This window comes from Plectropomus leopardus, chromosome 13 (genome assembly GCF_026936395.1).
Source record: "Plectropomus leopardus strain MGB_pleo_1.0 chromosome 13, ASM2693639v1, whole genome shotgun sequence".
Lineage (NCBI taxonomy): Eukaryota > Metazoa > Chordata > Actinopteri > Perciformes > Serranidae > Plectropomus > Plectropomus leopardus.
This window is the reverse complement of record NC_142188.1, coordinates 19567955-19579858: the sequence shown is the minus strand read 5'-3', so window position 1 is coordinate 19579858 and position 11904 is coordinate 19567955. Positions and strand designations below refer to the sequence as shown.

The 11904-nt window shown below is 37.5% G+C and overlaps 1 protein-coding gene across 1 annotated transcript; it reads right to left on the bottom strand.

Moving 5' to 3' along the window:
- Nucleotides 1-71: 71 nt before the first annotated feature.
- gfral (GDNF family receptor alpha like) lies at nucleotides 72-11410 on the bottom strand. Its single transcript, XM_042502044.2, has 9 exons — nucleotides 9432-11410; nucleotides 9008-9139; nucleotides 8452-8607; nucleotides 8232-8291; nucleotides 7798-8107; nucleotides 6704-6963; nucleotides 6543-6623; nucleotides 6079-6160; nucleotides 72-5996 (listed from the first exon to the last, which is right to left on the bottom strand). The coding sequence occupies exons 1-9, from the start codon at nucleotides 9466-9468 to the stop codon at nucleotides 5927-5929; spliced, it is 1188 nt and encodes a 395-aa protein (XP_042357978.2). The 5' UTR covers nucleotides 9469-11410; the 3' UTR covers nucleotides 72-5926.
- Nucleotides 11411-11904: the final 494 nt, after the last annotated feature.

Sequence of the window (11904 nt, the reverse complement as noted above, 5' to 3'; positions counted from 1 at the left end):
ATATATATATATATATATATATATAATGGATGTCTGTCTGCCTCATCAGGACTGATCACTAGCCCTGATTTTCTACCCAGCTTTGTCTTTAATTGCAGTCAACTTATATCCCAGTAGTGAATTAGCCTAATTAAAATGCCAGAGTGAATGGCAGCAGGACTCTGGGTGCAAACACGTACTAAAAAAACCTTGACTTTAATGAACAGATGTGGAATAGAACTGGTAAATTTGCATAAATGTATGAAAATGTGGTAATTGCCTTCCCACAATTGCCCATCTTCATCACACATGCAAACAATTACCCATTCAAGTGCAGTCACCCATGCTCAGAGATAGGGAAAAGCATTACTTGTAGACGGAAGGAGAGTCGACGGCAGCTATCCAAAAATGAGCAAGTGAATGAGTGAAATTTTGGATCTCCAAAGTTTTCCAAGATGAATAATTCAAAAGACAAAATACAGTTTTCCTAGTATTGTGGTAAAGATCTGCCACAATATTATACAAGGATATGCATACTTAGCTTACTTCTCTCAGTTGCTGATTGCAATGACAGACTATAGCAATAGTGATTCAATATTCTGTCATTTAATCAAAGTATGTTTCCTTTCTGAGAACGTTGTTTAAAAGTGCTGGCACTTTTAACTGGGTCTTTTTAAGAGCCTGGGGATTTGCATTTAGACACAATATTTCTCACAGTGGGGTTTTAATTCAGATTTGATTTGAAACAAGCAAGCTATTTCCTCTCAAGATTCTAAAACAAATTACTTAAGTGTGTTGACCTCCTGGCTAAAGCTGATAGAAAAGATGGATTCTCATAAATAAAGCAATTCAATGCTGACGGCCTTACTCAAATTGATACAGTTGGTATATCTGTACTTGAGCTTTAAAGATTACAATAAACTGATAATAAAGCTATGCCTGTGCTAAACTTGAAGCAAAATTTAAAGCAGCATATACATTTTTAATAAGCCTACAATTATGCCAGCAATTCCATGAGACTGTAGTACTTTGAGCCAAATGCTGACATCCACAAGCTAACATGGTCACAGTGATAGTGCAGGGCTAAAGGTCAGCTGGCATGTTTACCATCATCACTGTCTTAGGTAAGTGTTAGCACGGTAACATTTGGTAAGTAACAGTGAGCACAAAGTAGAAATGAGCCTGTAATGAGTAATGCAATTATTTTTGCAAGTATTCAATCATAAATTGAAGTGGGTACTGGAAAATTGGAATTTAAATCATCATGAGGGGTACATTGATAATTGTATCAAATTGTATGTGAGTGCATCAAGTGGATTTTGAAATGTTTGAATGGGTGAAAAATACACATAAAAACATAAAAAGTTGGGATCACCAAAGCCAGAGTTCATCCTCAGGAAACTGTGTAAAGCTTTACCCCCATTTTGACAGTTTGTTGCAGGCATTTCTTTGAATATGATGAAAAGACACCCTAAATCTCCATCTGCTGATCTGCTTTCTCCACAGATGGAGTTCACGCATCATGAACCTCATCAGTGCCTGTCTCGTCCTGGCCGCACAGACCTTCAGGACTACTGGTTTGCGTGTCTCACGGCCAGCCTGCCGGGCGCTGCCCAAATGTATACTCCAGCGGCAGTAAGTCCTAAGCTTTGGCAGAATCTTATTTTTAATACCTTCATACCTTCCTGAAATTTCGCATTAGCTTGCAGTGATGATGCTGAGACCTCTGCTAACCTTTAGCCAATCAGGATTAGTGTAGCTGGGTCAATGTTACAGTATGTCGCCACAGGGCGTTCATTCATGAGGCTTCACTCGTTGTACCCACAGAGTCTGCTATAGGGCTGAGCCCATGTGTGATAGAATGAAAGGTACAATACTGTAACCCTTGTTCTATTAGCAATAGAACTCTGTCCTTCTTTTCAACTGTGGACATGTTGGGTTTTTTTCTGGAGCCAGAAGTAACCATATTTAGACAAAAGGCAAGTGCTCAGGAGGAGAAAGAGATGGATTTGACTCACAGACAGCGTTCAGTAGGGACGGCTCGCACACAGCCTGTAACTCAAGTGGCCCCATCCTTAAATACAGTATGCATAATTTGGGGTTTTTAATAAAATATGAATGGGTGAGTTGTAAAAAAAAAATAATTTCCTGTACAGTTGTCATGGATGTTGAATTTGGCTACGGAGACCAAAACCAGTTTTTGCAGTGTAGGCTGTAATATAGCTGTGTTCCATTCAAAGTCGGAGGTCAGAATTTCCCGGTGGAAACCTATGACTTCTGACTTACAAGCGTTCCAGGTGCACAACACCAAATTTAAAGACAAATTATGACAGGCGGTGACGAACTAGTGTTTCTGTGGCTACTCCATGGACAATTGCACTGTCAGATGGACCTCCTCTTTGCACATATGAGCAAAACAGAGGAAAAGCTACGCATAAGGTAAAAGACACTGTGGCATTTTTAGACTTGGAAATGTGTCAGAACATGTCATTCACTAGCCTTTGTGCTAATAGCAAGGCTAATTTTAGTACTTCAGTGTTATGCATGCAAATAAACTTAATGTTGCCTTTAGTTGATTTCTTACCATTTACAATGTGCGCCTCCTTTGCCTCCATGGATGCTGCAATTTTTGACGTCAGACCGCTTAAGTCGGGGTACATGGATTTGCTCCGAGTTCACAAGTAGGAACTCCGACTTTGAGTGGTGTTCCATTGTGCTTTTTCTAGAAGGAGGTCGGAATTTCTCGACTTCCGAGTTGTCTGGAACGCAACATAAGTTTTTTTATTGGGATTTAATCTGTTTTGGAGCCAGCCTCAAGTGGCCAGTCGATGAACTGCAGTATTTGGTACATCTGCATTTGCTTCATTTTTCAGCCTCGGAGGTTGCTGCCTGAACACTTTGTTTATATTTCTGCCCTCCAGCCAAAAGGCAATAAAAGTGGACACACAAACTGCTGTCATGCTGCCAGCAGCTGCTGTTGTACAACGTGAAATGATGTGGGATGATGTTGACAGAGAGAATGCCACATACAGACTTAATGACGCTTGAAAGCTGCAAAAAATAACCCAGCTACTCAGAAAACCATCATGTGGGATGAAAATGCGAGGCAAATGAGCAAAGGTCAAAGCACCTCTGAAATCCTCCCAGGGAGCTCTTGTGTGAGATGAGGCACAAAGCTCCTGAGTGACTTTGCGAGAGACAAGAAGTCCTGAGAGAAGAGGAGGTTGACCTTCTTGAAACTAAGGTGAGGTGGTGAGAAAAAATAAGAGATTATGAAAAGAAAATTTTAAATGATCACAAGGATAATGAGAAGCTTGAGGAGGCTTTCTGAAACACATGAAATGACTCTCCTAAAACAGTTTTATTGAGAAGAAAAAGATGACCAGAAAAAAAAACCTTGGAGTAGTAAAATCCCTACCCAGCCAACCACTGTTCATCCAACTTTTCCTCCTCCATATTTACATCCACATCTTCCTGGTCTACTCAGTATTCAGCTCTTGGCCTCACAGCAGGAATGCTCTGGCTTCCAACCAGCTGCGTTCTTTCTATGTGCAGCAGTATGTGTTTGCATGTGGTTGTGTGTTTACTTACAGTCACTGTCTCTACCATGTCTGTGTGGGTTTCTTTCCTCCCACAGTCCAGACATGTTTGTCAGATGAAACATTAAACTGCCCATAGCTGTGGAACCTGTGCAGCTTCGCTTCTCTTCTCCAAAATATTATTATTCATTAGCACTGAAATAAAACCTTTATCAAAATTGCCTTAAAAAAAGATATAAAAAAATGCAGTTTTGAACTTGCTTATTTATTGTAGAATGCTCAGTCCCCCAAATTTTGTAGTCCTCCATGTGAGCTGACAGCAGACCTAGCAAAGCCCCTAATGACCTTTGTCCCCATCTACTGGCAAAATGGCAGAGCTGGCGTTTTCACATTATAAAAAAAACCCTACAGGATAGTTTATTGTCCGTCACAATAAGAAAATACAGTATTTGCAGTTCACATAATTTGGTTGAAATCTTTTAAGTGCTTAAAAATCCGATTATCACTAAAGTGGCTTTCATGCAAGAGAGAGAATACAAACACTTGTAGTGGTCAAAGTTGATATTTAAGGTGTGCTGATTTAAAATGTAAATCACAGATTGTGTGACATGCAAGAAAACATCCCACCTTAAAAGTTGCCGTTTGCTGCCAGTAGTAGTCACCTAGTGGCACAATGAATGCAATTATTATTTCTCAGTCTGTTAACATTGTCCTGGTTTCCTCGACAACAAGCCAATGGATTTTCACCATTGAATTTTGGATTACTGCCTGTGGCAAACAAACATTTATGATACTTACACATGTATAATCTTCACAAGTAAACATCATGACTATTAGGATTTTTTTATTCTTAAATGCGATCTCCAGAAGTGAAAAGTTACCGTTGACCTAAGTATGCTACTGCTGCAAAATGCACCAAAACAAGGCTGTAAATAGTCTTTGTCACCCACCTCTTTTCTAAGACACATAAAGTCTTTAAAATTCATGAGTGGGGCATTTACTGATGTTTTTTATGTCATAGACACATTCTCACTCCCAAAATGGTAAATACCAACTCTCAGTTTTGGATTTTTTAAAATTTCTTATTTTAAATAAACTCCTGGTTTCACAGTAAATGTACAGTGTATGCTCAATAAATGCATTTAATCTCTTTTCAAAATAAACACAAAAAAATGTAAGTAGAAAACTTCGTTTTATGTTTCCTTAGGTTGGGGCAACAAAAGCATATGGTAAGGTTTAGAAAAAAAATATCATGGTTTGACTTCTGGTTTCACACAAGACACAGGCGGCAGGCTCATGGGTGAAAGTCTGGAGTTTGTTAGACTCCTCATCTTTCACTGCCCTGCATGGACTTTCTCGCTCTTTATACGACATTAGTTACCCAGAATGTCAAAAATGATATATTATTACATCCACTCTCTCTCCATAATGGTGGCAGCACCTGTTTTGACATTGTTTATTAAAACACACCTTTGACTTTTTTTTTTTTTTACCCCTCACCAGATCATTTATGGACATCAGTGGGTCTCACTTCTCCAGCGATGCCCGTTATAAAATCTGCCTCCTCTATCAAGAAGCGATTTGATCTCTGGAGTTCTGGGATCTTCGCCAAGAAGGTGAGTAGTCTGATTTTAAGGTTTGTTGTTTCACCACTTAGTGATAGTTTCCCTGCTGTGTATGGGATTGTATAACTGTGTGAGCTCCTCACTTCCTTGTTTGAGCTAATGAGGTGTTTGAGGCCACAGATTTAGGTGCTGGCAGCCAGCAAGGGCCGATCCTGCTGTTGTCTACTGGAGGATCACATCATGTTTAAGATGGCTAACACCAGGACGTACACGAAGTACAAGGATGAGGCTACACAATAAATTGTCGTAAAAAGTCACCTGATGACACAAATAATGACTCTTTCTGTTATGAATTTTTTTATCCAATGAGGTTTTATATTCATAAACCTTTCTTTGAGATAACAAAAGCCATTTTAAAATGATGTGACATCATCACAATATTTTTGCGAACAGTAATTGATAACTGAAGACAGAGTGAAGATTCTCAAGATCAATAATTTCCAGAAAAGAGAAATGATCAGAAATAAACCCAACAGAGTTCACACTAAATCATCCATCTTAAACATCTCTGATATAGGATATATCTTGCCACAACAAAAACATCTATAACTGTAGAATATTTGTCTTATCATCCCCTCATTTTTTTAAATAAAGCAGTGCCATCCAAACTGATTATAGTAATCTATTAGTTTGGTACCAAGACTAGAGCACATGTATGAAATATAACACCAGTCTTTTTTTTAACATACAATGTCAACATAATCTAAATTATTTTTTAGATAGAAAGAAACAAAACAATTTGTTTATTTAAATGGTGCTGGACATTTAGCAGATGAATAAACATCAGATAATAACAACACAATTGTTTTTCTTCGGATGGTGATATTTTGTTTTATCTCTTCTTTTCAGCATACTATAAGAAAAAAGAACAGTTAAAAAATTAATTATCAGAAATAAAAGAGAGATTAGACATATTTGAATGATAATGTACTTACCATATTTTACTGATAACAGCTAAAGGCATTAATATGACAACTCCAATAAGCAACACAGTTGCAAACCCATACAGGAGATAATCTGAAATGAAAAAATATTTAAAATTCAGTATGTTAAAAACAGTATTGATATTCACTCATTTATCAGCTTTTCCTTGAACGTTGTGTGGCACTGGAGCCAATCCAAGCAGACATTGGGTGAGATGCAGGGTACACCCTGGACAGGTTGTCAATCACACAACTGACACAAAGAGACATAAAACCATTCACACTCACATTCATACTCAAGGATAATTCAAAGTCTTTAATTAAACTGCATGTCTCCAGATTGAGGGAGGAAACACAAACCTTCTTGCTGTGAGGCGACAGTGCCAACCACTGTGTACAACTGCCCTCTGTAATAATGTATTGGATTTGCCGGTATCACAGTCACATAAAGTGTTGAATTTTTAGTGGAAATTTACCATGTGACCATGTTAGACCTTGCTCAGATTCATCAATTGCAGGAGGTTTAGTCGAACCGCCACCGCTTTTCCAAGATGACTCTGTAACACACATATAAATGCTTTGCAACAAATACATCTCACTATGAAAATGCCTGTCTTTGTAAATAAGTCCTACTCACTGAAGTGCGATCTATTATGAAACACATCACGAATCATGTTGCACTTCAGATGATCATCATTGCGCATTCCTTCGCATGTACAGGGATAGTGAAGTGCTGTGCCCATGGTAGCCAAGAAGGCAGTTTTACATTCAGAATTAGCACCAAGCATGAGAGCTGGATCCATCTGGGAAAAGCATTCATCATTCTGGAGGTCACTGTCGCTGCATTGTGCTTCTTCAGGGCTCCAGCATTTGACTCGGAGAGTTCTTAACAGGTCTCTAAATCAGAAAATAGAAGGTTGCTTAACAGGAAATACACAAAGCACATTCATTATTTTTTTTAATATCCTGTAATAGACCATTGGTTTGATGATATTCCCACATTAATTTGTAATTGAAACCCTCTCCAACTGCACCACTGATATAAATGTTGAGTGTTACAACATGATATTTTTTGTGTGGACATTTCAGCTTTATTAGATGCAAATTGGGGATGAGCCTTAAAAACATGCACTGTTACAAGCCAGTTTTAAAGCATAGTGGTAATGTGCTCTAAGCCACTTATTTTGAAATTATTGTTTTTACTAGCCACGTCAGCAGTCAGTCCATCATTTTGTATTAAATATATAGTTTAGCGCCTCTTCACTTGACAGCCCATCATATTGAAACTGTCAGTATAAGGCCTTTTTAAAATAAAAAAAAATAAAAAAACAACAATCATTTCTCGGGCATTTCAGAAACAGAAGTGCTTATTTTGTGTTTATTTGTTTATAAATAAAAAATAGTATTTTATATAGTATTATAAAAAGCTGTTTTTGTTTTATATGCTGATAAGAAGATGGGTCACTCAGGAATAGCTCCATCATTGTTCAAAAAAAGATCAGACTTCATGACGTTAGTTTAAATGAATTCAAATAACATAATATCATAAAATGTTTTAAAAAAGGACCTTTCTCTGGCACTTTTGCCTTTTTGCTGTATTGAAAATGTTCTGTGACAACATTGTGATTTATCAAACTGAACCTTGAATTTTGTGAACCATAACACCCCTAGTGTTAAGTCTTTTCATCTGTAGAGTGAGACACACTGTTGAGTGATACGGGAGCAGCATACCTGCAGTAACTGTCATCAACGCACTGGTTAACAGTATCCTGGCAGAACCAGGTCTCCTCTCTGCATGTGCCGCTGTGCAGAGCAGTTTTCATAGGCAGACAAAACTGATCTGAAGCCTCACACTCGCACATGACCAGCATCTCTGCAACATTGCGTGGCATGCTGCCATAGAACTGCTGAGTCACTTGTTGACAGCGGTCGCACTGCTGTGCCGTGCATGCCTGAAGAACAGGTGCCAGGTACCTGTTGCAAACTGCATCACTGATGCAAATTGTCACTTGATCCAGACAGGACCCAGCACCATCAGGTACTACAAAGAGAAATGTAATAGGTGAGTTTTTAGATTGCAGAAACATCACTTGTACATTGATTGAATCAACCATTTAATTTCTCATTATCTGTCAGTTGACATTAAACCATAATGAAATAATCACCATAGCCTATTAAACTGCTTGACTGCCAGTCCATCATGGTGCTCCTCTTCTGCTGAGCTCCTGTGAAAGTAATTGGACACATGATTAGCTCCTCTCCAACAAATTCCCATTAAAGCCAGTCTGTTTTAATAGTCTTTGTTCACATCAAGTCACCTTTGGTAAACAAAAATGCAATTTCATCTATAAAAGCTTATCTGAGAGACTACTGAGAATACTGCACCTGGCTTTTGGTGGCATTGTGTGGCCAGTGCTTGAATAGAGTCACAAAGCTCCTCCTCCCAGGCACACACACACATGTGCAGAGAGGGAAATTGGTTCAATACAGTGTGGATGGTCAAGTTACAGATCTCTGAGCCTTTTATTTGGCACTCCTCATCTTGAATAACAAACACAAGAGAGAGGCAGAAAAATGGGATTTTCCATTAGCACGTGAGGTTTGTGCAACAGGTGTTTCCTATGTTACTGCTGCTCTGCCAGTCTCTCTTGGGATGGCTTTTTATAAACACATAAATAAAAAATTCATTATGATCATTTGAGATTCTTATGTCAAAACAAACAAATATCCGAAAACTGGCCTATTGTTATATAAACTTTGCCCCAGGCTATTGCCTCAGTTATTATATTTAAGCCATATGCCAAGAAGTGCAATTCAATTACTTAGCCTTGTGTCCTGAGGAAATAAAATCATTGTGATGCCTCTAGAGAACATAATGATAACACCGTGTTCCAAACCTGCCTGCAGCTGAAACAGTGATAGGAAATGTGTCATTTTTTACCCTCACAGACGTTGCCATTAAAAGCCTCTTTACTCCACTTGCATAGATTTGACATGCAGGTGTCCACAGCAGCCAGACAGTCAGAGGGTGCAGATGAAAAGCTGATGCTGGATATCTGAACAACAATGATCCCTGAAATACAATAATATTACAAAAAGTTATTTATTTTGAAAACTGATTTTAGGTAAATCTGTATTAAACTGCAAATCATTTAGATATCCTTAATATCTGTCTTAAACTGTTATAGAAACGGTGAGTTCAGTTCACAAATACTTGACTACAAGACATGCAGCTCTATTTTAAAGCCTTCGTTTTAGTAACGTTCCCGGACGTTACACAGCAACTTTTTTAAAAAATTGAACAAATTAAAGATTTTACTTAAAAAAAGAACCAAACAGTTATTTCATAGTGACGGTTGACTCACCAAGTATGACTGCAGTTTCCAGGCGTATCAGTTGCATGATGGCAATTGCTAAACTGTCAGTGGACAACTGAAGCTCTCCTGCAGCTGATCTCTGTCTCTTGTTGGTGTTGGTACTTAAACTGGGAAACACCTCCCACAGTCAACAGGATGTAACACATTTACTGGAGGCTGCATCGTGTACCATGTAATGAAATGACACGTGTAATTCAAGAACAAAACAGACAATAACACTTCTTTTGGTCTGATAAAGTCACAATGTGTGTGCTCTCTTAATGTATCTAAGTGTCTTATTCTTCTAATCTCCAATCATTGTATTTCTTTATAGGCAGAAACTAATTACCAGATTTTTCTGTTGTTGAATTTGGGATAAAAATGTTTTACATATGCAAATGTCAGAAACATTTACTCAAGTTTTACTTAACTGAGTGTTTAGTATTTGTATTGACTAAATGAGATTAAAGAACAGCATTTTATTGAGCACAGCTTTGCAGCCTCATTGTGGTGGTGATGTAAGTCATGCGACTGCTCTTCAAAATCCTTAAAGTTATGTTTATGGTGCAGATTATTTTGCTGAACAAAATGTGTAAGTCTCTATATGTTTGCCACAGAGCTTATTTTCTGCATTTGTTGAAGGAACCAGGTCAATGTTTACCTTTTACGTCAGCAGAAGAAAAGGTAGCACAGCATATACTTCATAATATACTTGATATAAGATGTGCAGGAATACAAACACTGTGAGGAATAAACAACTAATTGATACACTTTGAAAGCTCAACAGGACAGAAACATCAAGTCAATAATTAAAAGTCTTAAAAGTTAAAGCCGAGGACACATGATGAATGTGATGGGTGACACTAAAATCACATTAAAATGTGTAATTTCAAACAAATAAAAAAATACATAAATACATATATTCATACATACATACATGTGCCTAAGGCCCCACATGCAACATAAATACACTGAAAATCTCTCTCTCTCGGTTTGCACATTCCATCCATTTAAAAAAGCGTTTAGTCTTTAAGTAAAACAAAAAGACACAAGGACATTCAATTACAGACATGCAAAGCATCACAAAGCATTGACGAAGGGGTGAAATTATACTGAAATCCTGAAAAAAAAATCAAATACTGCAGCTTTGTCATTGGAGCTTCACTCCCTGTGGGTTTCTGTTGTAAACAAGCCACACCTTTGCAAAACAGATGATACTAATGCATCACATCACAGTGAGCAGTAATGTTCATGTTCAGAAAACACAATTGTTTTATCTCATATTAAAGCACTTGAAATTAAAAGTCTGAACTGATGTCTCAGATTATGCATAATACATTACACGTTATTACACACGGGGTTCTCAGTCTGAGTGTGATTTGAAAAGTTTGAAAACGATATGTTTCAAAATTTAACAAAGTAATGGGAGAGAAAAGCGTCATTAATTGAAACTGGGAAAAAACAAAATCAATGAGAAAAATGCAAACTTGTACGTTGTGTTAGAAATATATTAAATACACTCACTTTGATCACAGTCAGTCAACACAGAGAGACGGTTTTAGGGTTCTTTTATGCTCATTTCGTCTGTGTTTGTGCATGTATTCTGAAACCTATGGATACAGATGTGACCCCCCTGAGTTATGTCATCCATAAACCCTTGGATATGTTCTGTATTTTTTGTGTATGGTTATATAATATACTGTTGGGTTTTTTAAGTATTTTTATTAATGTAAGAACTTTTTTATTTGAAGGTTATGTTTTATTTTGTTTTGTCTTTTGTAAACCAGTGTATTGAATGAATAAATTAATGAATTATTTTATTTTAGTGTCATGCCACGTAGTGGCCCAGCCCTCATGGGATTATATGAAACCTTTACAACAAAGAGAACAATAATCCACAATGCATATTTTACTACATGAAAAAAGCTTCCGCTATTGCTGGTCAAACGTCATAATTACAGCTGAACAACAAATTGGAAAATGTAATCAAAAAATAAATAAGAAAATAAAAATACCTAAATACAACACAATTTTGCTTTTGATAATTGAAATATGCCTCAAAAGTTTAAATTGAATTGTGAACAATAAACAACCGCGTCAATTTAATTTGTAAATGTTCATTTTGGCATGCCAATATCAATTTTAACATGTCAAAATGTTCAAATTTATGGATTTCTTTAAAGGACTGTAACCGTTTACATCGGGAGTAGCGCAATTTATTTAAAAAAGTGAATGCAGCATAAGAAGTTTGTTTGAAAGGTACTGTTGTTTACATGTGGCGAGGTGTTCAAACCTAACCTGCTGAGTCATGACACAGCGCCAAGTTGCCTAGCTACTGATTGGCTGGGGGGCGGGAGAACAACAAGTTCGGTTGTGTGAGAGCAGCCCATCACTCTGTAGCTCAGTAGCCTCGGTGTGAACTCCGGGGATTCAGCATGTTAACCTAAAGTCATTGTTGTCGGTGTGATTGTAGAAGAGTGAT

What these genes read in the sequence shown, in the direction of transcription:
- gfral (XM_042502044.2), bottom strand. Translation starts at nt 9,468, where the DNA reads ATGCAACTGATACGCCTGGAAACTGCAGTCATACTTG. An exon ending in ACAATGCCACCAAAAGCCAG is followed by an intron (nt 8,292 to 8,451) that starts GTGCAGTATTCT and finishes TTACTTTCACAG; the next exon opens with GAGCTCAGCAGAAGAGGAGC. An exon ending in GTTGATGACAGTTACTGCAG is followed by an intron (nt 6,964 to 7,797) that starts GTATGCTGCTCC and finishes TTTCTGATTTAG; the next exon opens with AGACCTGTTAAGAACTCTCC.